We start from the raw sequence: 26666 nt of genomic DNA on the forward strand, positions 1-26666 counted from the left end.
TGACGGCTCCGATCTCCCCAGGCCTAGCCACTCAGGGCCCCGCCCCTGCCAGTCCCCGCCCCCGCTACGCATAGCCACGCCCCTGCTCGTCTCTGCCCCCCACACTCAGAGCCCCGCCCCTGTCCCCGCCGCTCAGAACCCACCCAGACCAGACCGCATCTCCTCCCGCCCACCCAAGGAGATCCCCGCTCCTACCCACCCGTCACGCTGATGGGAGTGTACCGCAAACCCGCTTTCTCAGGATAGCGGCGACGATGCTCCCTTAGGTCCTGAGCTTCTGCATAATCCTCGAAATTGCCCCACGCTCCTCCTTTCCATCGGTTGGCCAGAATCCCGGCTCTGCCGAATCGCTGGGTCCGCGGGCCCAGAGCTCCCCAGCACAGCCCACTAGGGACGCGTCCACCATAGCACGGAAGGGCGGGAACCGCGATTCCTGGCTGCAAGGAATTTCTGCGTGAGGATAGCGAAAATAGGGGAGGGGGAAAATTATAGTCGGTAGAGCAGGGATACCTGCTTTCTCTGGCATTACTTTCTCTAAGGCCTAGACTGCGTTTGTGTGCCTGTCTGCGTTTACGTAGCTGTGGCGGAGGAAGGGATGGGGACACCAGAGAAGAGGCCCCAAGGAGCCTGGCCCCAAGGAGCCTGGCCTGGCCTTGCTTAATAATACCAACTTGAGCGCTTTTCGGGCAATAGCCTTTTCTCCTTTACACTCAGGTGTATCTATAGAAACGAAAAACAAGCTATTTTGTGCTTGAGGCTTTCATGAACATTTAAATAAACAGCTATTATTTCTATATCATGGGCCTCAAGGTCTGCAGGTAGGCAAAGCTAGTTTAGACTTCACTGGACCACTTCGTAGTCTGCTCACAGGGCAGAGTTTTGGCTTCGTGGGTACAATCTGGAAGAGATATTAAAAACCATCTGGTCCAAAGGCTTCATTTTACCTCTACAGAAAGAGGCCCAGAAAGGCTAGGACTTCCCTGCTCACACAACTCTTTGGGGAAGGTTGGATTATGGGTCACTTATCCCTCTTTCTAGCTGAGAACCCCTACACCTTATGATGCTGCGCTCTTTTTCTTTTTCTTTTTAAAATTTTTCAACAGGACTGAAAGCTAAAGGAGTTCTGGGGAATCCAGGTTCCCCTGACTATAGAAACACAAAATCTCACTACCACCACCTTTCAGAACCCCTGCTTGGTTTCCTTTTTTAAATTGTACACTGAGCATATTATTGTCTCGACACGTTTAATTACTTGTGAGTTTATGTTTCTAGATCCTCCCATTTCTCCTCCTAGATAGAAGGTACACTTATTAAAAACTTTGTTGCTAGTCCCTAGCTCACTGCACAACTTGCAGATCCGGAATTACACTGCATTCTTTACTTTGTAGCCTGTGATCTATCCAAGATCACTGAGAACTTCTCTTTCCCTATTCTGAGTTCCCTATATTGGGTGGCAGTGAAAACTGCCCACCACCCAAACTCTTGCAGCCTGGGTTTTTAGCTCACTTGGTGGTGATGGTGGTTCAGCCACGAAGTTATGTCTGGCTCTTGCGACCCCATGGAACTGTAGCCAGGCTCCTCTGTCCATGGGATTTCTCAGGCAAGAATACTACAGAGGGTTGGCATTTCCTTCTCCAGGGGATCTTCCCAACCCAGGGATTGAATACACATCTCCTGCATTGCAGACAGATTCTTTACCACTGAGCTACCAGGGAAGCCCCTTTTTTAGCTCCCTTACTGAAGTGCAAAGCTGCACTCATGAGGAAAATTCTCCTTAACTGATGAGGATTTTCTATGGGGTCAAATCTCACATTTTCCCTTCGATTTCCAACCACCTGCCAAATGTGTGTGATTTCCCTGGTGGCACAAGATGGTAAAAGTCCGCCTGCAATCCAGGAGACCTGGGTTTGATCCCTGGGTTGGGAAGATCTCCTGGAGGAGGAAATGGCAACCTACTTCTATAGTCTTGCCTGGAGAATCCCATAGATAGAGGAATCTGGTAGGCTATGCAGTCCATGGGGTTGCACAGAGTGGGACATGACTGAGAGACTGAGCACAGCACCAGGTGTGTAGAAAACCATATTTAAGGGCTTGCTGGAGCCTCCCATATCACCCTAAGGCTAGTCCCATGGAAGAGAAATGATTTGGAGAAAAGTAACACTTCAGAGGCAAAGCTTGGTTTGAGTGCCTTGGACTTAGCAGTAAGAAACTGGAAGATGGCAAAAAGATGAGGAGTTTGCCCCAGGGTGATGTCTAGAATCAGAAAAATGCAGAGACAGTATTTGTCTCCAGTAACTTTCCTGCCCACACCAGCCGTTCTTCCCAGTTTACGAAACATTTTAAAGAGGAACTTAGCCATCTTACCAGAGGCTTTAACCATCTTCTGAGAAAATCTGCTTTCCTCTTACCAGAGGTTCACTGAAAAACTGTTCTTCTACTACCCCATTCTGTATTTCCTCAAGAATAAAGAAGACTTTCAATCAAAAACAGAAAGTAAAAACCTTAGAAGCTGAACCCTTTCCCAACTTGTTGTCAGTGTGTTACTTGGAAATATAAGATCCACGTCCTCTGTCAAACTGGCTAGGACTAAACAGGACCTCTTAGGATAAATTGTTTATATTCTCTCCTTGCATTCAATTCTCACACTATAAACTAGGTTTTATTATCTTGACTTTACAGATGAGACAACTGAGGCTCAGATGGTACCTACTGAGTAGGAAAGCTGAGATCAAACCTTAAACAGTTTAAATCTGAAGTCAGAAAATCAGCACTTGAATTGTTCCCCATTTTAGATTGTAGAACAACCAAAACCTGTCTACTTGACCTAAATTCCCCCGTAGATGTTGTCAGCAGGGAAACTGTCCTGTTGCTGTGATAACTGGCTCTGGAATTCAACTTGCATGTTCATTCCTTACACAGTGTTTCTTCAATAGCGTGCTAAGTCGCTTGAGTTGTGTCTGACTCTTTCTTAACCCCATGGACTATAGTCCGCCAGGCTCCTCTGTCCACGGGATTTCCCAGGCAAGAATACTGGAGTGGTTTGCCATTTCCTACTCCAGGGAATCTTCTCCACCCAGGGATGGAACCCACCTCTCTTAAGCTTCGTGCATTGGCAGGAGAGTTATTTACCACTAGCGCCACCTAGGGTCCAACTTGAAGATTCTTCTAGACAGGGATACAGCAATGATAATTCAAATACTTTTGATTTGCAACATTTGTTTCCAAGTAAACATGCTGCTTCTCTTCTTAAAGAGCTAAATGATCTGTTTTCTGCAACAAAGTCTCAGACTCCCAGGATCCAACCCTTTGCCTCAGCACAAAAATGCATTAATATCCTAGCTAGAGCCAGGATTTCTGTGCTGATTCTTTTAGGAACACAGCATTCATGCAGCATGATCAAAAGTGTGTCTGTATATGGAGGCAAGGGTGGTAAGGGGGGTGGTTAAAGTATAAATCAATAAATTCTATCAGATTATGTTTTGGTGCAAATGTATTATATGTGCAGCAGCAGCAGCATATTCTTTCCCCATAACTTTTCTTAAAAGTGAATCATGTCAGAAGGTGTAATTCAAGCTTGTTGTCACATTCCTATGAGTGAAAAAATAACTTATGTTTCTACAAATATTTTTGAGCCTTTTAATATACATTACAAATATTTTAGACCAATCACATTTTGTTGAGTGTAACATATTTACAAAACAAAAATATATTACAATAAATATGAATGAAACAGTGAATCCGATCAACAACAAGCTCTGTCACAATCAGATATTTAAAAGGAATGCGAAAACCTGTTGGTCTGCATATGTTAAGAGGTTTGAGATAAATAGGGGTCCAGAATTATAATGTATCCGGAAAAGAGATAGGGAGCATCCCAAATTTAAGTTAGATAAGATTCTTTCTCATTGCTAATTACATAATGTTTAATGATGTTTTAAACTGTGAACATGGATGAATTATCCAAACATGATACCAAGCTAATATAGTTCTATCATTTCAAAATGTACGTGACATTCACATAGTATCCTTTTAATTATTATTATATACTGTAGTTCACACAATATCTACAGATGTGAATGAGAAAAAAAGTCACAGCAACATGTCTCACATTCCAATTTTAAATAAGACAAGCACATACTGCAAACATTATTTTATAATATGTTAATAAATAACACCTAGTTTTTTATGGTTACTTTGAACAGTTTACAGCTGTATATTTAAAAAGAGAATATTTGAGGCGAGTTTCACATTGTCAGCAAAAGGTAAAATAAATAATGAACCTTTATAACAACAACAACAAAAAAGAACGAAGGAAAGAAAGGAAGAGAGAAAGAAAGAAGAGAGCTGTATATAGAACATAAAGTATTTTTGACATGCTGCTTTTCCAGTACAGTTTGCCACAAGGAAATGAAAAACAGAAAGAAACAACAAAAAAGATTGTCTTTTAAAAACAATTTTTGAAAGCTTTTCACAATACTGAGCACAAACCTTTTAAGATTAGATCAAGATCTTTCTGCCCATCTGCCTTGTATGAATATCCTCTGCACACCGTGTACCTGCACACCCAAAGAGATCTACCAAAGTCATGGAAACAATCACTTGCCCCTTAACGTGACAAACAGCCAAAACACTGAACTGAAATCCAACCAGTCTGAAGTCTGCAAAGGTTTCACTCCTGCTTTATTTTCACAGACGTTCCTGTGCAACTGTTATTCCTGTGGACCCCCAACAACTTTTAGAACAATAAACCCCACTGTAATAATCCAAGCGGTCCTATTTCATCAGGTGGGAAGAAGAACCTGGTTCCTCAGAGAAGCCAGTCTTGATAAGCCATGTGACTTGGTCTGAAGTGGCCTGAAGTGGCCTCTCTCTGTCTCTCACTGCAATTGCCCCTGTCACTGTGGTCATCGATTTCCTTCCCCCAGCCAATCACAAACCTGGAGGACAGGGGATCCATACTAGACAGCCTTCCTGATCAATTGTGAACACGCCAAACTGCCTTACAATCTGTTCTCAGCTAAGAGCATTTTCTCTGCTAAGAAAAAGGAGGAGCATTAAGCCTTACAGGAAAAATTAGAAGTTTCATCAAATCAGGTTGTTGTTATGGCATTAAGACATTCTTCAAGCTACCACATCTTTCTAAAGGGAAAAGAAGATAGTAGCCCAACTCTCTGATCAGGAATACAGATTCTACAGCTTTAGCGTCCCTATTTTTCTTCAGTCAACATTTTCACTAAATTTTAGCTTATCCAGGAAGGAAGTGTTGGTAGTAATCACTGGATTATAATATAATTACTTCCCACAGTTCAGGTTCTTTTACATCTGTTAGTCCTCTTGACCAAAAGAGATGTACAGTATTATACTATAGACCATAGTAAATTTCTGTTAAAAAACAAACAAACAAACAAAACTTAATGGTCATGTTCCTGAAGTCTACGTAAAGCCATGGCTCAAATTTTATCTTTCCAAGAAAATCTCAAAACTATTAGTTAAAATCCATCATGTAATCCTATTATTATAACTTTGGCTCATTATCCTATCCTCAGACAATGAGATGGGTGCTATGCCTTTGGTAGCCTTTATTTTCAATTTCCCCACAAATTGCTGAGTAGGCTCCCCACAGGGCAGGCTGGAATGTTGTAAAAAAAACTCTGCAAGGTCATCTGACTAAAAGTTCCTTTCCTGTTTTGGACTTTTTATGGTGGGGACTTGAGAAAACAAACATTCACATTCCTTATTAAAGAGGAATTAATTCACGAGTAACTTAACAGTTAAGTACTGGATACACATTGCTGGAGTTTTTGGTTCACCTGCAAAAACCTCAGAACTGTGACACACACTAAGCATTAGCACGGGTCTGCAGCAGAAATGGAAAAGCTCATAAGTTAATACAAGGGCTTTTGGCCTTGATTTTCAAATTCTGACCAGGCATCATTGAGCTCCATGAAAATCATCTTTGCATATTGTTCATAGGGTTGCCCAGTAGCCTACAGAAAAAAAAAAAATACACATTAGATACCACAGACCAAAATTTTATTTATATTAAAATTTTCATTGCTAATGTGGGCTCTGAGTAATTGAAATCTTTTTCTGTTAGACCATTTCTCTCTTTACAGCCCCATCTTGCTGCTGTTGCTGTTTGGTCACTAAGTCATGTCCAATTCTTTGTGACTCCACAGAGCCCAACAGGCTCTTCTGTCCATGGGATTTCCCAGTTAAGAATACTGGATTGGATTGCCATTTCTTTCTTCAGGGGATCTTCCTGACCCAGGGATTAAACCCGCATCTCCTGCATGGGCAGGCAGATTCTATACCGCTTGAGACACTAGGGAAGATAGCCCTATCTACATGACCCTAATTACTATGACCTCTCCACAAAGCCCTCCCCCAGGAATTCACATATGGTAGTAGTGATCAGTCACTGAGTAGGTAACAGAGAATTTATTGGTCAGCACAAGATGTATCTCCATTCTCCAGAGTTACCTACCAAATGACAAAGATTCATGACTGCGTAGCTCTGATTGATGGACTGCATTTTGAAACACTGTTTATTCTATTTCTTAAAAAAATTTTCTTGGAGACCCATAACACGGGCATACAGTTTGTGGGTTTTTCTGGGCTCTTTCCCTTTCTCTTCAAGTCACTGAGATACATCATTTCTTGACTACTATCTGGATTGTCAGCAAAAGTTTAGAGAGATGAAAATCTAAGACATCAAATTCAAGTGTGTGTTCTCAAGTAGGATTCAGTCACAGCCTCACACTGTAGGACTCACACGGTCCATATGATGGGGCTTCCCTGGTGGCTCAGCAGTAAAGAATCCGCCCACAATGCAGGAGATGCGTGTTCGCTCCCTGGGTAGGGACGAACCCCTGGAGAAGGGAATGGCAACCCACTCTACTATCCTTGCCTAGGAAATCCCATGGACAGAGGAGGCTGGTGGGCTACAGTCCATGGGATCACAAAGAGTCAGAACCAGCTTAGTGACTAGTCAACAATAACAAAGTCCATATGATGGCAAGTGATGCAATTCTGTCAGGGAGGTTTGTTATGGTGATCTCAACCGGGCCATCCACTGGTTGAAGTCTCTGACACTGCAGAGCGTGTGTGTGTGTGTGTGTGTATGTACTTCAGTGAAAATAAACTGCCAAAATCAATATAGTGATGAATTTAACTCCATTTTCAATATTTTGTTGAGTCTCACCAATTTTACCAACTACATTCTAAAGTTTTTTCACTGTATAATCCTGGCTGAATATACTGCCATATTACTGTAGGAGAAAATTTTCCTCTGTCCAACTCTGAGTTCATCCTTAAGTCAGGCACAACTTCTATCTGATCCCTGAAAATTAGTCAGTAATGAATCTCATACCTAAGTAAAGCCCTCATTCCATTATTTGTAATGTATAGCTTGATTTCTTTGCTTCTGTGTCATAAAGTATAACTGTTTAAGTACCTTTTTGAGCCTATGAAATTTATTTTATCATATAAACAGCCTAATAAGAAGCAAGTTGAAAGTATGACTCCTTGACACAGGCTTATAAACCAAGGACAGGAGGACCAGACACCCCAGGGGTGCGGGAGGACAGCTTGTACTCACTTTATCCGGGTGCACCACCAGCACGGCCTTCCTGTACACCTTCTTCACCTGCTCCGGGGTGACCAGGTCCGCCATGCCAACTGGTTTCCACTTAGTCTCCCCAGCCCACAGCACAGTGTGCATTGTGGACAGAAGGGCTCTGATATTCCTCTCTTTGCCTTCAATCCATTCTAGAATCTGTAAACACAGGGGCAGTTAAGAAATTCAAATGCTTCTGAGTCCAGAGCATCTCCACTGTGACTCTGGAAACCCCTCCAGCTCCAGCAACATCAGGTACCTGCCAAGGTCATCCTTCCCACTACCAGAACGGCTCTTCTTCCTCCGCCCCCTACACCTCTTCTTTCTGGTTAACTCCTTATCAGCCTTCAAAAGCCTGCTCAGGAATTTCACACTGTTCCACCTTGGAAAATCTAAATACCTTCCTTCCTCTCTGGTCCCCCTGAGTTAATGACTTATGCCTAAAGTATGAACTCCATGAGGGCACACATCATGTCTGTCTGGGTCCCTGCTATCTGCTATGTCTAGTAGAGTGTCTGACATGTACACACACACACACACACACAAATTCCTTGGAAAAACAAAAACAAATTTCTCCAGGCTACCTTTTAAACATATTTCTATCATAAAATGTGCTACACTTCACCATAATTGTGCATTTGTTTTTCCCCTGCCATTAGGCAGACCTGTTTGAAGAAGGATTGTGTTTCTTACATATCACTCTAACTCCGAAACAGTATGCCTGGCAGGAAAAGAGCTTGAAAAGGTCTGTTAAATGAATCAATACATTTAGTCATTCATTCCAACTATGACCATTCATAGTTTGCATCATCATAGTTGCAACAAATGAGGTCACTAAATTGAAAGGTTTGTAACAAGGAATCAGCAGTTAGCAGGTAACAGAAGCTCAGTCAAAGTGAATGATGACTACTCTCCCAAACAATGAAATACTCCATACCAACTAAACAACCAAGCATGGTTTAAAAGACATAAACCACTTTCTTTTCCAGAAAATTGTCAAAGTTTACCTAATACACAAAGGCTCTTGAGATGGAGCACAGTGTTTGTGGCAGGAACATAAAACCTTTATAACACTGCCTGAAGTGAATAGCAAATGTAAACAGAGCATCATATATTGTACTGCAAATTGTATCGCTGCATCTTCAACAAATTATGGAAAACAACAGTGGTATATTTTTCCACACGTGTAACACTGAGTGGTTGTGCCACTCTGGCTTTGGAGCGCTAGATTAGACTCTCATCTTCCAGGCTGGAACAGTGTCAGTGTATTTTGTCACGTGGGAATTCAGCCTGTCTGTGACAAGCTTTCCAGTTCTCTTGATCTTCACAAACTGTTTCACTACCTCACACCATTCATCAACATAACCATCCTTTTGTCCCCCAATTAACCATTGTCCAGATAATATCTTCAGCTATGAAGTAACATCTCTGTTTTCTCATCTATGAAACAATGAAGTTATAGACACTGGTTTGCAAACCTTAGAAGAAAAGAATATGAAAACATTCTCTTTTTCCAAATAAAATCTTACCTAGACATCCAAGAATCAGAAACAGATAAAAGTAGAAATGCTCTGGTTAAAAGTGAAGTGAAGCAGTGTAGAAGCCAGAGACCCCACTTCCCTTAGCCTCCATCCTTTTCACCTTCCCAAACCTCCAGGTCTAACATTATGGGAGTGAGTAATTCTCAGGCACATCAATCAATAGCTCCCTCTCTATCAGCAAAGAAGAGATCCTGAGGGCTTCAGCCAATCTAGTCCTATATAAAGCTACCAAAGCAGAAACAGAGAACATAAATAATACATTCTTCTTACCACCAAATCATAATGACTTACCTACATATTGCAATGCCATCTGAATAATAAGATCACATCTTAAAGAGTGCCATTGCTTATTTGAAAATGTGAATGAAGAAAATCTACACTATATATTATGGAATAAATGCATTGTATTAAAGAAATGAAACAACATATACAGCACTCCCTGAAAGTATTTTTCTATTAAAGGACACAGTTATACTCAAATCACAACTACAAGAACCAAATGAGATACAGTGGATGCTAGAAACTCAACATGGCACCTTCTGTAGGTTAGTCCCACACTGACGGTTCCACACAACACAATAGTCACTGCGGGCCAGGGGCTCACTCACCTTTAATTTCTCAGGATCCATCTCCTTAGCCATTTCCTCCTTTCTCATCTCAGCTATTGTTCGAGGTCCCTTTTTGTCTTTGTGAGCATTAAAACCTTGACCAGAGAGCAGGTCTTCAAAGTCAGCTGCTTTCTGTTTCCCCTCTGCAACATAATATTTTTAAAATTATTATAGTGTTTACTCATAAACACACTATCATAACACTTAGGCATACTGCATAGGGCTTTCACACGCACTATGCCCCTTAATCCTCTCACTTAGCCTGTGAGTAGAGTATGAGACTGTCATGTCCATCTTATAGATGAGGAAAGTGAAGTCTGGAAAACTTAAGAGATCTGTTCAGGATCACATGCAATGTCCACGGCAAAGCTCAGACTCGAGGTTGGGTTGTTGCACGAACCTAATTCCATGATTCCATGTCCACCGTTCCATCCTTTCACAGATGAGGACAGTCACGATTCTGCCCACTGCTCCCTCCCCACCTCAGGCCCCAGTCTTACAACTGGCTAGCAGCAGTGATGGGCCTATGACCTGGGTTTCGGTACTTGAAATGCACACACACTGCTGCTTCCCTGCCCACACTCAGCTGACACTTTTAGACCATCACAGAACTCTTTTCCCCTAAGTCTGGTTTTGGCCTCACAATCTTTATCAATCTGCTTGGAAAAGCAGCCTAGCGTGGTAGTAGCAAATGGCAAGGGCTCTGGAGACAGACCCCCAGGTTTGAATTCCAGCTCTGCCTTTATTAGCAATGCGACCTTGGGACAAGTTCCTTACCATCTTCCTGCCTCAGTGTCCTCATCTGTCAACCAGGCGTGGTGTTAATAACATGACTTATCTCATAAGGTTGTTGTGAAAATTGGCGAGTTAAATATTTTTAAGTGCTCAAAACAGTGCCTGGCTATTAAATGTTTGCTGTTAAAACAGAACCACAACACAAGAGTCCATTTAGTCCATGCCTTTAACCAACGCTGTTGTCTCACTTGAAACCCACCTGCCGTCCCTATACTGTCAGGCATCCTGAACACACACTGTCACACACACACACACACTCAAATGTGGGTGCTCTGAGATTAGGGGTTTTGTCTGTCTTGTTTGGAGCTGTATCCCCAATGCTTTCTACACTGAAGATACTCCATAAGTGTTTACTGATTGACAACACTCACCCCATATCTACTCAGAATAAAAATGGAGGGGAAGCCAAATGACTCTACGGAATTACCAGAGAATATCCACTGCTAACCAAAGAACAAACACGATGTTACAAAGACCTAAAAAAGACTCCTTGCCATGTAAGTATCGTGAGAAGCAGGGTGTGGTGGTGAATGGTAGGGGCTCTGGAGTCACATTGCCCTGGTAGATCTTGGCTCTGTCCCTTACAAGCTGTATGGACTAAGAAAATTATTGATCTCTGTCTACAACAAGGGTTTGGAGATTATATGAAATAATATGCGAAAACTGCTTAGAATAGCACCTGACATATAATAAGCCCTCAAAAGATGTCAGCTAAAGCTACTAGGAAAAGCAGAAGAATTTCCTTTCCCATGTTCCATAGAAAGGCCTGTTTCCTCATCACGTCCCTATACATTCCATTCTTGGGTATAGTGAAATCAACTGAGATGTAAAACATATCATTACAGGCCTTTTAGAAAATTCAAATGTAACCATCCCTTCTATGAAAAATATATTATTTTTAACTTGCTATCAAGAACCCCATTTGAAAAAAGAAAGAATCCCATCCAGAGTTATCCTCCAGCCTTAGCTTTTGGGCCACTTTGTGTTCTTTTAACTTTCTTCTCAGAAGAGAGGGAAAAACCATCACAGGAAACCCAAGATCTCAGGAACATCCCCCAGCCAGAGCATAATCAAGACCAAATGTCCAAGACATGTCCACTCCTCTAACTGGGATCCAAGGTAAAATGTGAACGCAGTGCTTGAAATGTTTCCAACTTTCGTCTTCCACCCTCTCTTCCAAAGGGATGGCAGTTTCAAGATCCATCCACCCATCCACTCATTTCCATTCAATACTCCTTTAGTGCCTCCTACCTGTCTAGTGTTCTGCTAGGTGCTAATGCTAATGAGTCAAAAAAAGACCCAGTCTCTGCCCACCATTTGGTCTCAGTGTGGAAAGAGGCAAACAGGTGAGCCAGCACTCACAAAACCACAGTGTGCGAGGAGAATGATAAACCAAGGAGCTCCAGGCACAGCACTGGGAGGGATCGTGCTGCATCATTACAATTCAAAGACTGCCTCAGAAAATGCCAAATTCCCTGTCTCCTTCTTCAGACATGCATACCGCTGGGTACCCTCTAGCCAGGCCCCATACCATCATCCTTACCCAAATTAGCTGCTGCTTTCCCACGTTCGTTCTGGCCCCCAGGCATGGATGAGAAGCTCACGTTGTAGTTGGGCCGGTTCTGGGGAGAGGAGTGGGGCATGCTGGACTGTGGCTTGGATTGTGTCTGCTGCCAGTTGTAGCCCCCTCCCTGCTGCCACCCCCCACCCATGGGCTGGGGAGATGCTTTCTGTGGCGAGCTGAGAGGTGGAAATCCACCACCCAATCCAGTTGGTGTGGAAGGTTTGCTGGCAAATGAAGAACCACCTACAGGAAAAACAGAAAGAGAAAGAGAGAAAGAAGGTAATGCTATTGTGAGTAGCCTCTAACTCCTGTGTCCCAAGTCACTGCTTACAATGACTTTAGTGGAACCTCCCTTGACTAGTGGCATAATTAGCCTTCCTACCCAGTCCATCCTAAAGGAGATCAGTCCTGGGTGTTCTTTGGAAGGAATGATGCTAAAGCTGAAACTCTAGTACTTTGGCCACCTCATGCGAAGAGTGGACCCATTGGAAAAGACTCTGATGCTGGGCGGGATTGGGGGCAGGAGGAGAAGGGGACGACAGAGGATGAGATGGCTGGATGGTATCACCGACTCGATGGACGTGAGTCTGAGTGAACTCCAGGAGTTGGTGATGGACAGGGAGGCCTGGCATCCTGCAATTCATGGGGTCGCAAAGAGTCGGACACGACTGAGGCTGAACTGAACTGAACTGAATAGCTAAATAAATTGCATTCATATATTTTCCTTTAATCCTCACAATGACATTTTTAGGTATGTATTAACAGTTTCATTTTTCCTTCTGATAAACAAACTATAGCTCAGAATAGTTAAGCAATTTTTTGAAAGTTATACAGCCAGAAAGTGGCAGAACTGGGACCTGTGTCCAAGTCTGACTCCAAGCCAGAAGAGCCCTGGCTCCTCCACTGCGCCATTGCAGCTCTCCCTCCCACCCTCTCAGAAGATTCTATTTCTTAACTTGAGCAAAATCTATCAAATGACAAGAACAGGGAATAAAACAAAAATACATTCATTGGTGAAGCTGCTATTTAAACATCAACGATCAGGATTATTCACTGTCTGTTATAAATACCAGCATGGTTAGTGTCCACGAGTAAACAAAGGTGTTTTAAAATTTCATAAATAGGTTTCAATTTCACACTACTTACACTTCATTGCAGGAGAGTAAATACAGCTAACACTCTGACAACTCTGAATAGGGTAAAGAAACTTATTCAAGCTTTAAAAAATGATATTACTCTGTCCTGGGAATTTAAGTAGAATCCTGACTCTGTAACTCCTAACTTTTAAGTACTCACTACATAAATGCTGGGCTTTTCCCAAAATATGAAGACTAGCTGTGACTCATGTTTGAAGAGGTGATCTCCAGGAACCCTTTCTGGTACCGATACCAAAGCAACAGTGATAATAAAATAACATTTATATAGCTCTTTTAGAATTTACAAAATATGTTTATGACTATTACTGCCTTTAATCTATACAACACCCTTAGGAAATAGGTAGTATTACTGGTTCCACTTTATTTTTCTTTGTCAAAATTACCATTTATTTTTTCATTTTTATACAGTTTTTAAAGGTTACTTTCCATTTAGTTATTACAAAATCTTGGCTATATTCCCAATGTTTTATAGTACATCCCTGAGCCTATCTTATACCCAATAATTTGTACCTCCCATTTCCTCACCCCTCTCTTGCCCTCCCCCTACTTCCCACTGGTAAGCTCTAATTTGTTCTCTATATCTGTGAGTCTGCTTCTTGTCTGCTGTATTTCTTGTATTTTTCAGGTTCCACATATAAATGATATTATACAGTATTTGTTGTTCTCTCTCTGACATACATCGCTTAGCATAATGCCCTCCAAATCCATCCATGTTGCTATTAATGGCAAAAATTTTTGTTCTTTTTATGACTGAGTAGTATTCCACTGTGTATACTGTTATATGCCATATCCTCTTTAACCACTCCTCTGCTGATGGACACTTGGTCACTTCCATATCTTGGTAATTGTAAATAATGTTGCTATGAACATTGGGGTGCACATATCTTTTCAATTTAGTGGGTTTTTTTTCCAGATGTATACCCAAGAGTGGAATTGCTAGGTCATAGGTTAGTTCTATTTTCAGTTTTTTGAAAAATGTCCATACCATTTTCTACAGTCTGGCCCCACTTTAAAGATAAGGAAATAAAGGAGGTATACTTGGTATACTTATAGGCTTATGGTCCCACATCTAGTTCATGGAGCTGGGACTTGACTATGAGCTTCCCGTCTCCACATGTCATGTTCATTTCCTGCATCCATAATCTCAAATTCCTCTCCAAATCTCTGAGTCTTTTACTACAACTTATCCCTCACTTATGTCTCTTCTTTCTATCAGTATTGTTCCTCTGGTCTGATGTAGGTTCCTCTTCCCACTCCCACTGGGAATGCTGTGTTATGACCAGCAGACTTGGAATCAATCTGTCTCTGCTCCATCACACATTCATGCATTCATTCTTACATTTGTTTATTTATTCATTCATTCATCAGTATTTGTTGAGCATTACCAAGTACCAGAAAGTAAAAAGATTTTCTTAGGCTCCAAAATCACTGAGGATGATGAGTACAGCTAAGAAATTATAAAGAAATTAAAAGACACTTGCTCCTTGGAAGAACAGCTATGACAAACCTAGATAGTATATTAAAAAGGCAAGGAAATCAGTTTGCCAACAAAGGTCCGTATAGTCAAAGCTATGTTTTTTTTCCAGTAGTCATGTACAGATGTGACAGTTGAACTATAAGGAAGGCTGAGTGCCAAAGAATTGATGCTTTTGAACTGTGGTGCTGGAGAAGGCTCTTAAGAGTCTCTTGGACTGCAAGGAGATGAAACCAGTCAATCCTAAAAGAAATCAACCCTGAATATTCATTGGAAGGATGGATGCTGAAACTGAAGCTTCAACACTTTGGGTACCTGATGCAAAGAGCCAATTCACTGGAAAAGACCCAGATGCTGGGAAAGATTGAGGGCAGGAGGAGAAGGGGATGACAGAGGGTGAGACGGTTGGATGGCATCATTGTCTCAATGGACATGAGTTTGAGCAAACTCTGGGAGACAGTGAAAGACAGAAGAGCCTCGCATGCTGCGGTCCCTGAGGTCGCAAAGAGTCAGACACAACTTAGTAACTAAACAACAACTAGGTACCAGATACAGTGCCCCAGGAATATAGCCGAAAACAGTCTACGGAGAATCCTCGCTCTTCTGAAGTTCAGTGAAAAACTCATCTCCTTGACCTCAGTGTTATCACCTGTAAAATCAGAACTATGTCTACATCGCAGAAAAAACATAAAGACACAATGACTATGTGAAAGCTCTTCACAATTCCTGAACTAAGCAAATAAGAGGCACTATTTTAAAATAATGCAAATTCATATTCCCAGCATGCACCCATACACCATAAAGACTCAATAAACATTTGGTAATAGAAAAAGGGAATGACACTGTTGCACACGACAGGCTGGCAATGCCCCTGTAGTGAAGCCCTTCTTTGTGAGCCTCTGGGCCCCTCTGCCAACAGCACCTCAACATACCTGAGGTTGGGTAGACATTCCACACTGGAATTTCATCTTTTATTTTAAGGATGCTTACAATCTTCTTTCTGAATATATTATGTTTATTATTTAAAAAGTCAGTAACTACAGAAAGACCTGAAAAACTTAAAAAATTCTTCCATGTTCCCACCGCTTTGCCATTTATTTGTTCATTTCTAATACACTATTGAGCGTCTTCTCCACATGAGGCTGCAGATACAGTGGTGAAATGGCAGATGCTGCCTCTGATCTCAAGCTGCTCATCAACATTGCAGGGCTTTCTGATGTTACCCTTTCAGAATTCTTTCCTAAATATTTTTTAGACTGGTTAGCAATTCTAATCTTTAAAGCCACTGAAGCAGAGAACTGACGGAAATATAGAGTAGTAGCTGAACCCAGAGCCCACAGCTATTCTCATTAAAAGCAAAAGCAGTGGTTGTCAAACTTGGCTGTGCATTAGACTCACTTGGGGAGCTTTAAAAATTCTCTATACCCAAGCCACAACCAAACTAATTAAATCGGAATGTCTATGGGAAGAACTATGGTGTTTGTATCAGAATTGTTCAGTGTGAAAATACCTAAAGGAGAAGCATGCTATCTTTTTTTAATTGTAGCTATATAACTTAGAAGTTTAATTTTTACTCTAAAGCAATTGCCTAGGAGTCAAAAATTTTAGTGTGTAAGTAGCCCTTGCTTATATACTCATTTGCTGTACAGTTTCAGAAAAATCAGTTACCTTTCCTAAATTATGTGACTTGAAAATGAGGCAAAAGGAAACTAGTTTCCCCAGCAGTTTTTAAGAATTATTGCATTTCAAAAACAAGTAACTCTTCGAAAAAATATTTTTGAATTTCCCTGGTGCCTAGGGTTAGGTGCCTAGGTGCCTAGGGCTTTCACTGTGGTGGCCTGGATTCAATCCCTGGTTGGGAAAAGTCCCAGAAGCTATGAGGCGTGGCAAAAAAAACCCAAAAATAACCACTACTCTTGAATTCCTCCGAGTAGGTATGTTGTTGTAGTAATAAAGATGCAGCTATTCTAAAACTATTTTTGTTGTCTATTAATGTCGTTGAGATCCAAGGAAATGGAAGATACAGATGTGGAACAGGGGAAGGCAAGGAAGACCCTGTGGCAGTGGATGGGACTTAATTTATGTGTTAATATCCACTGATCACCTATCTCCATCTCCTGGAAGGCAGAGCAGTGACACCCACCCCAGAGCAAAAAAACATACTTATAGCAGAGATTTTGGTTTCTAAATACCATTCCCCACAAAAAGGAATGAGATTTCTCAGAAATGCCTGATTATAGGACAGGCATGTGAAAAGTTCAAGAGAAGCCTAGGACACCTTGTGCCATAAAGAAAGTTCTCAAAAATGATGGAATCAAGTGAAAACGATATAGAAGTCAGAAGAAAGGAGCTTTCACAAATCAAATGTGGGACCATGTGAACATTAAATAATAACAGTAATAGATGATAACCAACCAAGTCAAAAAAGAATCCATTAGTCCATTATGATGTGAGAGATGGAGGGAGTCAGAAAGTAAGGAAGGGGATGGGAGAGGGAGAGACAGGAGATTCTTCCTTAGAATGAAATGCCAATTAATATATATAGAAAGAAGAAGGGAATCAGAAAATCACAGTTTTGCAGATATCATGGCAATAACTGCTTTAGGCAAGAATCACCAATGAATGCTAAAACCAGCGGGTAAAGGTCAGATGGAGAATTGGATAATCTCAAATTCTGTCTCCACATTACTCATTAATTACTGAAGGGAAAAATGGTAACTTCATGGTGAAGGAAACCTGGCAGACATCACCTTAACCAAGTGATCAAAGTTAACAAATCAAGACTTTGGCAACTGGCCTGTACCCTTCAAATATCAATGTCATGAAAAGTTGAGGAATGATTCCAGGTTAAAGGTGTCTAAAAGGACATGACAACTAGATGCAAGACATGATGCTGAATTTTTTAAAAGAACTTCTTATAAAGGTTACCTATTCAGTAAGGCCCTTCCCTAACCACTTGATATTTAAAATAACACCCTGGCCCATCCCCCATGCGCCATCACTTTCTGCCTTATTTTTTTCACAGGACTCTTCATGGGGTTATAGTGCAAGCCACAGACCTAGACTTCATGGTGTTGAAACCTTGTGATTTGGGCATGTTCCTGAAACTTCTGTGTCCATTTCTTCATCTGTAAAATGAGGATTATAATAGTTTCTACTTCAAAAAATATTGGGAAGATTAAACGAAATGATGTATGTAATGCACTTAAAATAGACCCTGGTACAGAGTAAAATGTCCAGCTAAACATTAGTTGCTTTTATTAGTTGACATTATATTGTATATTTATTCATTTAATGTTTATTTCCCCTTCTAGAATATCAACTTTAAGAAGAAGGAATTTTGTTTTGGTTTTGTTAGTTTGGCTGGTTGGTTTTCACTAAAACAATGTTAGAACACAGAAGGCACTTAATAATTAATTGTGGGATGAATAAATGGGTAAAAAATGAACACTGAAAAGATTTTACTTGAAATAGAACTTTGCCTGTTTTATAGAAGGTTATTATTCTAAAATTTGAACTTTAAGATACAAAAAAAAGGAAAATAACTTGAGAAATTCTTAAAAGGAAAGAAGATCTAAATGATATAAAAGGAAAGGTCAAGATTCTAACATAACTACTAAGACAAATAAAACGGTAGCATGTTCTCATTCCCTGCAGATAATTCAGCTCTAAGTGCTTCCGGAGGCCTTTGGGGGAAACTAAAATATCAAGTTGGCTTATTTAAACCTTTGTGTCAGAGCTACCTCACCCTTATTTAATAAGGGTGCACTTCACGCAAGAGGATGGAAAAGGAGGAGGGAAAAAGTTTCAAAACACACTAGTCCCATCAACTACACCTTGAAGAGAGATTTCTTGGTAAAACAGAACCCTGCACACTGTACCCCTCACTAGGGAGCATCACCATGAGCACTGATGCAGGGAGGCCTGGCATGCTGCGATTCATGGGGTCGCAAAGAGTTGGACACGACTGAGTGACTGAACTGAACTGAACTGAAGTGTTTTATGAGCAAGTAATTTTGGAAACACAGGGTTCAGTGAACTTCAATTAAGTGTTTTATGAGCGAGTAGTTTTGGAAACACCAGCTTCAGTGGACTTTGATTATTGCAGTCGTGTCCAACTCTTTGCAACCCCATGAATCGCAGCACGCCAGGCCTCCCTGTCCATCACCAACTCCTGGAGTTCACTCAAACCCACGTCCATCGAGTCAGTGATGCCATCCAGCCATCTCATCCTCTGTCATCCCCTTGTTCTCCTGCCCCCAATCCCTCCCAGCATCAGAGTCTTTTCCAATGAGTCAACTCTTCACATGAGGTGGCCAAAGTACTGGAGTTTCAGCTTTAGCATCATTCCTTCCAAAGAAATCCCAGGGCTGATCTCCTTCAGAAGGGACTGGTTGGATAAAACACTTATTCTATAATAATAATAATAATAATTAACATCTGATGAAAAAACTCTTCAGAAATACTCTCCAGAGAGTCTATTTTCTGTATGGAAGATTACAAACCAACCAGAGAGGACTGTGGCCCATGGAGAGAAGAGAGGCACAGTGTGAGGACCTCACTGGCAACTTCAGAATAAGATCTGCACACAGCGGGCCCCTCATGGCACAGCTCTATTTGACCACCCTTGTCTCTCACTGTTTCCCTACATAGTCACTACTTTCGGTGCAAACTCTATTTTCAGATGGTCCCAGAAGTTCTAACTTTATTTACACTACTACTCCAAACTCAGGGATTGGAGAAATGCATTAATAGGGGTTAGCTCCAACTCAGTATTTGAAGCCTGTTTCCTTTTCTAAAAAGACAGCTTTAGGTTTTAGAATATAGCTTAAAAATACAGATTATGTTAGATCCCAGGTAAACACTACAGCTTATTTTTAACCCCAAAGATTTAGATTTGAGGCTTTGTAGCCAAAAGTAAGTATGTATCTTCATTTGTTATGTGTATACCTAATGTCCCAAGGTCAGCAAAAGGGTCCAGAGTCTGTGGTTTGTTTTGATGGGTGGGAGTACCATGCGAGGAGCCTGTTGGGCTGGTGGCAGCTGATTTGCTTCCCATTCCAAAACCTCCTGAAAAAAAAGGTCATTGCAAATGAATTAGTTGTCTGAGGCTGAATTCTGAAGTTCAGAAATCTAGAGCTACTGCTCACCTCGTCTCTAAGGGCAAATTAGGACAAGGTTTGCAAATACGTTAGAAGTTGCTAGACCCCATTTCCCTAATTTAAGGGAGTAGTGACCTGGAGCAAGGACAGGGAACAGGAAAGGTATAAGTCATTACCAAGCAATGGCACCCCACTCCAGTACTCTTGCCTGGAAAATCCCATGGACGGAGGAGCCTGGTAGGCTGCAGTCCATGGGGTCGCTAAGAGTCAGACACGACTGAGTGACTTCACTTTCACTTTTCACTTTCATGCATTAGAGAAGGAAATGGCAACCCATTCCAGTGTTCTTGCCTGGAGAATCCCAGGAACGGGGAAGCCTGGTGGGCTGCCGTCTATGGGGTCGCACAGAGTTGGACACGACTGAAGTGACTTAGCAGTAGCAGCCACTCCTCTAAACCATTACATCTGGTGCTTACTTCATGTCACCTGACTCCATTATTTCCTATGGGATTTCCTATGAGAGGAGTCACAGTTGAATTCTGGTTCTGCCACTTCCTAGCTGAGTGACCTTTGACATGTTGCTTAACTTTTCTGAGTGTCGATATTTTCTCATTGGTTACATAAGGAAACAGCAACTGCTTTAGAAAGTTGCTGTGACAGACATATAGTGTGTGTGTGTGTGTGTGTGTGTGTAACTTGCACAGTGTCAGAAAGATAATCACACAAGATGGCTCTCAAAAAATACAATACTAGCCATAAGAAAGAGAATTTATTTACTATAGACAAATTCAGATCTAAAACAAGTTCTCTGTAAGAGAGAAAACCATTCAGATTATGCAGCACCTACTCTATGCCAGAAAATTTCATGTAAGTAATTTCACTTAAACTGTGTGGGATAAGAATTATGAATTCCATTTTACAGATAAGAATACTGAAGTTCAGACTGGTAAAAAAAAAATTCAAGAGCTTCTAAATGGTTGAGTTAGATGTATACCCAGATCTGTCTAACTCTATTGTCACGGCAAACATTTAGCAAATTGAGACTTAGAGAAATTATCATAAGACATGCAGCACTACCATGTCATCAAGGGCAATGTGAAAAGCTTTCTCAGATTGGGAACCTTTAGGAACTTCCATAAATGCGGCTAGCACTCTGCAAGTACTCACTTCACCTTGGGTGAAGGATTATGCTCCAGTGACCAATTATGTGGCACAAAATTCATCTGCTGATGTTTACCTGGTTTGGTATGCCAGTCCCAGCCTCCTGAAACATCTGGCTGAATGTTCACAGCAGGGGTACTAGAAGCTGCAAAAAGAATCAAGACAAAATTGCTCAGAATCCACTTTTCTGAGTTCACAAAAGAAAATGCTCTCCCTCTCATGATATGCCCATGTCTCATGTGATTCTACTCTCCCTCTGAGCTCTCTCCACATTCTGCAACATTGATATTTTCTGCCTTCATCTGTACTTACTTATATGAGCACTGGTGGAAGCCATATATTATTTGTCTCTGTTACTTCCTTGTTTGCCTTTATTTTACCTCCAAAGGTACACTTTGAATTGTAACTGTGCATATATCTGTCTTGAGTACACTGTGAAAGCAAGAATTATCTTATACATCTGCATGGGTCCCACCTCTACCCTTAACACAAAGTCAGTAGGCAATAAAAAAAAAGGTGAAATGAAACTCAAACTCAATTTGCCTTAAGCTGGCATAAACTGCATGAGCAACTTAGAACAAAAATTTTGTTTTTTCATTTGGGGGAGAATGGATACATGTATATGTGGCTGAGTCCCTTCACTGTTCACCTGAAATTATCACAACATTGTTGTACCCCAATAGCAAATGTATTTTATGTTAAAAAATGAATAAAAATTAAATTTTTTTGTTTTTGTCTCCTCTGCTGGGACATTAACAGAGAACATGAGTCAATCAGAACACTTACTAGGAAGTGACTAGATACCATCCACCCACCATGCTGGTGTCAGGGATGTATCTACTGTCACTAAAACAACAAACTCACTACAGCTTCAAAATAGATCATTCTGACCCCTCTCAAGGGAGGTCAAGGGATTACATCTGATAGAGTGCTTGAAGAACTATGGACGGAGGTTCATGACATTGTACAGGAGGCAGTGATCAAGACTATTCCCAAGAAAAAGAAATGCAAAAAGGCAAAATGGTTGTCTTAGAAGACATTACAAACAGCTGAGAAAAGAAGAGAAGTGAAAGGCAAAGGCAAAAAAGAAAGATATACCCATTTGAATGCAGAGTTCCAAAGAACAGCAAGGAGAGATAAGAAAGCCATCCAGTGATCAATGCAAAGAAATAGAGGGAAACAATATAATGGGAAAGACTAGAGATCTCTCCAAGAAAATTAGAGATACCAAGGGAACATTTCATGCAAAGATGGGCTCAATAAAGGACAGAAAATGGTATGGACCTAACAGAAGCAGAAGATACTAAGAAGAGATGACAAGAATACACAGAAGAACTATACAAAAAAGATCTTCATGACCCAGATAACCATGATGGTGTGATCACCCACCTAGAGCTAGACATCCTGGAATGTGAAGTCAAGGGGGCCTTAGGAAACATCACTATGAACAAAGCTAGTGGAGGTGATGAAATTCCATTTGAGCTATTTCAAATCCTAAAAGATGATGCTGTGAAAGTACTGCACTCAATATGCCAGCAAGTATGGAAAACTCAGCAGTGGCCACAGGACTGGAAAAGGTCACTTTTCATTCCAATCCCAAAGGAAGGCAATGTCAAAGAATGTTCAAACTACTGCACAATTGCACTCATCTCACACGCTAGCAAAGTTATGCTTAAAATTCTCCAAGCCAGGCTTCAACAGTACATGAACTGTGAACTTCCAGATGTTCAAGCTGCATTTAGGCAGAGGAACCAGAGATAAAACTGTCCACATCCATTAGATCATCGAAAAAGCAAGAGAGTTCCAGAAAAACATCTACTTCTGCTTTATTGACTACGCCAAAATCTTTGACTGTGTGGCTCACAAAAAAACTGGAAAATTCTTAAACAGATGGGAATACCAGATCACCTTACCTGTCTCCTGAGAAATCTGCATGAAGGTCAAGAAGCAACAGTTAGAACTGGACATGGAACAACAGACAGACTGGTTCAAAATTGGGAAAAGGGTACATCAAGGCTGTATGTTTTCACCCTGCTTCTTTAACTTACATGCAGAGCACATCATGTGAAATGCTGGGCTGGACGAAGCACAAGCTAGAATCAAGACTGCCAAGAAAAATATCAATAACCTCAGATATGCAGATGACACCACTCTTATGGCAGAAAGCGATAAACTGAAAAAGGAGAGTGAAAAAGCTGGCTCAAAACTCAACATTCAAAAAACTAAAATCATAGCATCTGGTCTCATCACTTCATGGCAAATAGATGGGGAAACAGTGGAATCAGTGACTTACTTTATCTTCTTGGGCTCCAAAATCACTGCAGATAGTGACTGCAGCCATGAAATTAAAAGATTCTTACTCCTTGGAGGAAAAGATATGACCAACCTAGACAGCATATTAAAAAGGAGAGACATTACCTCACCAACAAAGGTCCATCTAGTCAAAGCTATGATTTTTCCAGTGGTCATGTATGGATGTGAGAGTTGGACTATAAAGAAAGCTGAGTGCCAAAGTATTGATGCTTTTGAACTGTGGTGTTGGAGAAAACTCTTGAGAATCCCTTGGACTGCAAGGAGATCCAACCAGTCCATTCTAAAGGAAATCAGTCCTGAATATTCATTGGAAGGACTAATGCTGAAGCTGAAACTCCAAAACTTTGGCCACCTGATGCAAAAAACTGACTTATTGGGGGAAAAAAAAAAACTGACTTATTGGAAAAGACCCCGATGCTGGGAAAGGTTGAAGGCAGGCAGAGAAGGCAACGACAAAGGATGAGATGGTTGGATGGCATCACCGACTCAATGGACATGTATTTGAGCAAGCTCCAGGAGTTAGTGAAAGACAGGGAAGCCTGGCATGCTGCAGTCCATGGGGTAAGAAAGAGTCATACACAACTGAGCAACTGAACTGACTGACCCTTCTCAAAGTTTCAAGTGGAGAATTTAAAAGAAATGTTCAGTTAAATATAATCAGGTATACTAGAGTACACATTGGTAGAGTACACTTTTTCTGCATCTGTAGAATGCAAATAAGAAACTGGATGCCGTAAGAAAGAACTTCTTTCTAAGACTCCTCTAGGTTCTGTTCATTAAATCAAAGAATACAATGCAAATACTAAAATAACACTGCGAGTAGGATTTAAGACACAGTACACATATCACCATCAAAAGGTTCATCAAGGCACCAAGCCATCCTTATCAAGCCTTATATTTACCTGTTTCATTTCCTTACTACAAACCAAGACGCTGTACCTTCCCATCACTGAATTAAATAGAATATTCCATTATCAGAAATAACAGTTCTTTCCTTTCAGTTTTCCCTTCTCTTTTTCCACAGTAATCCATGAAAACTGAGGTGGAAACTAGATAATTTTGCTAACTTTTTCTGTTTGATTTCCTTTAAACTCTGACCTTAGTCTTCCACCCAACTAGGATGCAGAACTAGGAATTAGTACTTCAACCTTATTACTAATCAAACCCACAAACCTACCACACACTAGGCACCATCAGGGAACAGAGAGCTAAAGGGCAAGTGTCTATCCTCAAGAAATTTAAAATCTGCTGGAAAGAAAGGAATAAACAAATGAAAAGATAATACCCAGTATTTTAAACTTCTACTTAGCTTTTTATTATGGTTACTTGTTCAGTTTTTCTTCTCAGATTAAGCCCCAAATAATTATTCTCTTCAGAGAAAATGTTCAGTAAATATTCATAGAACTTGAAGGCAACATTTCTTGATTTTCACAAGTGATGGATAGTGCCTTGTAGAAACTGGAGGTGGGCAATCTGACCTCCCAAACTGACACCTGAGTCTCATCTATATATGAAGAGGATGCAACTGACCCACTAACAATGGAATAATTCCCTTCTCAGCAAGGATAGTGGAACATTCTTTCACACACTAGCATCACACAGATCAAAATAAGCAGCACAGCCACAAAAGATAAGAGTTCTAACTGGCTGAAACTGAGGGATAAACATCTAGCCAACTCACAAGATAGAACCAAGTCCAGTACTGCCATGCTCAAGTACAAACATCCATACCCATGGGACATAAAAGGTGGTACTCATATGAAAACAGTAAATTCAAAGTATTAAAGTCAGGAAAATAGATAACCTTATTAATATTATCAGTATGCATCAAAGAGATTTATATAGGAAAAAATGATAATTCATTTTATATGGAAAGACAGGTAGATAATACAACACATCATATAGATCTTGTAGGCACTAGGAAAGCATTCATAAACAAAACTAACAAAAGTCTCTGCCTCTGAACTCATGTTCTAGTGGGGAAAGATAGACAGGAGGAGAAGTTTCCATGTGAAATAGAGCAGTCAGAGGAGACCCCACTGAGAAGGTGATCGCTGAGCAAAGATAAAAAGAGGAGAAGGAATTAGCCACGATCTGGGGAAGAGAGGACGGCCAGTGTCACGGTGGAGAGCCATGTGACTGGAATGGAACGAGCAGAGGGAGCAAGTGGGGAAGGAGGTCACAGCCCTGGGTATTCGAGCACAGAGGGCCGACCAAGGCCATCTCAATGACTTTGGCTTCCATGCTGACTGAAGCAGGGAGCCACTGCAGGGACAGCAATGACATGACCTGCATTTTAAATAAGTGAAAAAAACAACAGCTTTAACCTATCACCCTGCATCTTTCCTCTTGGGGTAGCCAACTTCCAATCCAGAGGTTCTTTTAAGTGGGCACTGCACAAGGGTCAGAGGTGAATTTCTTGCATATCGTCCTGGGGATCCACTTCATACAGTTTGAGATTTAAGAGCAATAGGAAATCACCCATAAAGTTTGTTCCTGGACTGCTTCCTCATTTTCTGTCATTACAGTTTGACCAGTGTTGCACAACTCAACTCAGTGTTGCACAGTTTCCTTTTGCATTTGCATAGCTCCCATGAAGTCAAGCTGATCACTAAACTGTGTTCCCCAGAGGGGCTCAGGGGGCCTTCAACTATAAATACATCGTCCTCTAAGTCTAGGCCACTGGGGTTCAGCATCCTTCAGCATCAAGAAGGAGCTTCATTTCTCCAGCTCAAAGCCATATATCCTTCACTGAAGACCTTCAGTTTTAATCAGTGTTACCTAAGTGATACCTTTTTGCTCTTACAAACAGATGTGGTTATGATTCTTTCCATAAAGTTTGTCTCTAACTTAGAAATATAATGTGGGCCTTGTATAACTTAAAATTTTTCTAGTAGTCACATTAAAAAAGGTAAAAAGACACTGGTAAAAGTAATATTAATATAGCATTTTATTTAACCTAATACATTCAAAATATTATATAAATGACTAATATAAAAATATTAATGGCATGTTACATTGCTTTTTTGTACTAAGTTTTGAATTTTGGTATGCACTTTACACTTAAAGTATGTTTCAGATCGGACTGGCACATTTTAAGTGCTCAACAGTCGAGTGTGGTTAGTGGCTTCATCTTAGAACTAGTTTAATATATCAGGATATTGTATTCTAAACTGCTCTGTGGAATACTAATTTTGTGGAATGCTCATCATATTACATTTTATTAACTCAAGACACATATTTTTTCTAGTTCAAAGACTTCAACTAGTAGGCATCTTCCAATCAACTAGAAGTGACAGCACATAAAATAAAGATATGTCCTACAACCGATGG

At 40.9% G+C, this 26666-nt stretch overlaps 1 protein-coding gene across 5 annotated transcripts in view; it reads right to left on the reverse strand.

Moving 5' to 3' along the window:
* Window positions 1-3622: 3622 nt before the first annotated feature.
* The window catches only part of DNAJC6 (DnaJ heat shock protein family (Hsp40) member C6), a 175660-nt gene continuing 152616 nt past the window's right edge, over window positions 3623-26666 (reverse strand). For all 5 annotated transcript variants that reach the window (XM_006058915.3, XM_006058917.3, XM_044944890.1 and 2 more), the window contains 6 exons: window positions 21097-21165; window positions 19708-19827; window positions 12106-12369; window positions 9768-9910; window positions 7601-7777; window positions 3623-5987 (listed from right to left, as the gene is read on the reverse strand). In XM_006058915.3, coding sequence (XP_006058977.2) covers window positions 5886-5987; window positions 7601-7777; window positions 9768-9910; window positions 12106-12369; window positions 19708-19827; window positions 21097-21165 — 875 coding nt within the window. In that variant the 3' untranslated portion in view covers window positions 3623-5885. The remainder of the gene's footprint in view (window positions 5988-7600; window positions 7778-9767; window positions 9911-12105; window positions 12370-19707; window positions 19828-21096; window positions 21166-26666) is intronic.

Source organism: Bubalus bubalis, chromosome 6 (genome assembly GCF_019923935.1).
Source record: "Bubalus bubalis isolate 160015118507 breed Murrah chromosome 6, NDDB_SH_1, whole genome shotgun sequence".
NCBI classification, from domain to species: domain Eukaryota; kingdom Metazoa; phylum Chordata; class Mammalia; order Artiodactyla; family Bovidae; genus Bubalus; species Bubalus bubalis.